General features: G+C 38.4%; 2 protein-coding genes across 4 annotated transcripts in view; one reads left to right on the top strand and one right to left on the bottom strand.

The window, feature by feature from the left end:
- LOC113821416 (uncharacterized) overlaps positions 1–1,403 on the top strand; it is a 6,004-nt gene extending 4,601 nt beyond the window's left edge. For both annotated transcript variants that reach the window (XM_027373905.2, XM_027373903.2), the window contains exons 4-5: positions 306–482; positions 866–1,403. In XM_027373905.2, coding sequence (XP_027229706.2) covers positions 306–482; positions 866–1,083 — 395 coding nt within the window. In that variant the 3' untranslated portion in view covers positions 1,084–1,403. The remainder of the gene's footprint in view (positions 1–305; positions 483–865) is intronic.
- Positions 1,404–1,544: 141 nt separating this feature from the next.
- The window catches only part of Spf45 (splicing factor 45), a 20,773-nt gene continuing 19,817 nt past the window's right edge, over positions 1,545–2,500 (bottom strand). For both annotated transcript variants that reach the window (XM_070121215.1, XM_027373901.2), the window contains one exon: positions 1,545–1,951. Coding sequence is in view for 1 of the 2 variants with exons in the window: in XM_027373901.2 (XP_027229702.1) it covers positions 1,845–1,951 (107 nt within the window). In the remaining variant the exon portion in view is untranslated. The remainder of the gene's footprint in view (positions 1,952–2,500) is intronic.

Below are 2,500 nucleotides of genomic sequence, written 5' to 3'. Positions count from 1 at the left end.
ATTTTTGCTTTGTTTTCATTTTCTCTTTCATTTCTTGTAATATTTCCATTTTCTTTCAATTACCTATGACATATTCTATTCAATCTTTAGTGAAGTTAGGCAACATAAAGAACTACTATGTGCTATATTCTACTAAACTTGTTTTTCTCCCTCTCCTAGAAAGAAAAAACATCTCATCTTACAATGATCCAAAAGATTTACTTTCAACAAAACATTTCATTTTCTTCCAGGTCTTCTCACTTTCCCTGTAAAGAAAACTGTCTCTTTGATTCCTCTAATCCTGTATTCTTTTTTCCCACGTAAAGCGACATCGTGCCCAACCCCCTTCACACTCATAGCCAAAGGATGCTACTTGATTGTGTCTGACACGCGCCACTGGAGCTCATGGGGAAGGGCACATGCCTTTTGCCAGCAGTATAATGGAGGGCTTGCACAGCCTTATAGATTTGGGGCACTGCAGAAGTACCTGTCACGCCATTACTGTGAGTTAGATATATCATATCTCTCTCTCTTTATTTTTCTGTATTTCTATCTTTCAATCTATATATCCATCTCTCTCCAGATAGATTATAATAATAATAACAATAATAATAATAGTAATAATAATAATAATAAATAATAATAATAGTAATAATTACAGTTATGGGGTAACAACAATTAGATAATTGGGATATTATGAGAATAATTGCAGATACATCCACTCTCTCTCTCTCTCTATCTTTATTTTTTGATACTTTGATTCAGCAGAAAAATCTTGTGTGAGCAAAGAAAATCAACTGAAGTCTATTAAATGTGTAATTTTTTCTGTCATTCTTTCAATGTCATATTGTTCTGCAATTCAACATATCTCCAACTCTTCCTCCAGCTGACACATTCTGGGTGGGAGTGCACAGGCCGGGAACGAAGTTTCTCTGGCTCAACAACAGGAAAGTTGGGCGTAAGGTGTGGAAGGAAGGGCAACCCTCAAAGCATCCCAACAAGAACTGTGTTTATTTGGACAGATGGTCAGGCTATCAAGCAACCAACCACTTCTGCGGTGAAAAATATCCCTTCATTTGTGAGGCCAGTGAGATGCAACTATGAAGAAAAAAAAAGTAAATTGTCTGTAAGTAAGAATACAAGTTAGTCACAGCAGTTCAAAGCTTCAGTTGTAGACTTTCTGGGGGGAGGGGAGCGACAAATGAAAGGTTTGACAAGCCTATTCTTTAGATTTTTTCACATAAGGATTTACAGCAGGACATATTCAGTCTTTGAGAGTTCAGGAACAGATAGTGGTCACTGACTTGTTTCTTTCTTCACCATTAATATTTCATATATTTCTTCTGATTTGCCTCAGAATTACATACAGTATTAAAGCAGTCTATGTATAATGATATTCATAATATATTAAATCACAATTTATGAAATAAGCTGATGTTTTCTTTTTCTCTTCATTAGTATTATATTTTTAGGTCAGTAATAAATCTGCTATTGTTTTTTATTTAAGCTTAAATTCTAACAAAAGTATATTCCACTTAAATATTAAAGGTAAAGAAGAAAAAAAATAGCTTTACGGTTTTTATTCATAATCCTTGTTTTCCCTAATTCTGTCATAATTTACAGTATTTTTGTAGGATTATCTGAAATAATTTTCTCTACTCTTACAAAACAGAAAGTAAAGACACAAAACAGCATCAAAAGCCACAGACCAATTATTGTAAGATCACAATGAAGTCTAAACTGTATGTGTGAACACAGCACACATTTTGAAACATAAAAAGGACAATTCTCTGACTTAAACAATGTCTCATCATTCACTGTAAGAAGACCTAACTCCACTTCTACAGGCTATGACACCCTAATGTTTATTCAGTCAGTTCATTCAGCCTCTTTGCCTTGAAGTCTTCATATTCATAGAAACCTGCCCTGACTTGACGGCCGCCAAAAAATCTTCCGTTCAGGTCAATTACAGCTGTGAAAATTAATTTGTACAGATATCAGTACAATATTTAAAAAATATATATCTTCATCTGATACAGTCTCTTGATGACCCTTGTAAAAAAAAAGAAAGAGAGAGAGAGAGAGAGAGAGAGAGAGAGAGAGAGAGAGAGAGAGAGAGAGAGAGAGAGAGAGAGAGAGAGAGAGAGAGAGAGAGAGAGACAGAGAGAGAGAGGGGGGGGGTAGAGGGAGAGGGAGAGAGGGGGAGGGAGAGGGAGGGAGGGAAGGAGAGAGAGGGAGAGGGAGAGAGAGAGAGAGGGAGAGAGAGAGGGAGGAGGGAAGGAGGGGGAGAGGGAGAGAGAGAGGGAGGAGGGGGAGAGAGAGAGAGAGGGAGAGAGAGAGAGGGAGGGAGAGAGAGGAGGAGAGAGAGAGAGAGAGAGAGAGAGAGAGAGAGAGAGAGAGAGAGAGAGAGAGAGAGTGAGAGAGAGAGAGAGAGAGGAAGAGAGAGAGGGAGGGAGAGAGGGGGGTAGAGGGAGAGAGAGAGGGAGGGAGAGGGAGAGAGAGAGGGAGGGGGTAGAGGGAG

This window comes from Penaeus vannamei, chromosome 4 (assembly GCF_042767895.1).
Source record: "Penaeus vannamei isolate JL-2024 chromosome 4, ASM4276789v1, whole genome shotgun sequence".
Taxonomy (NCBI): Eukaryota; Metazoa; Arthropoda; class Malacostraca; order Decapoda; family Penaeidae; genus Penaeus; species Penaeus vannamei.
This window is presented reverse-complemented; position numbering and strand designations above follow the sequence as displayed.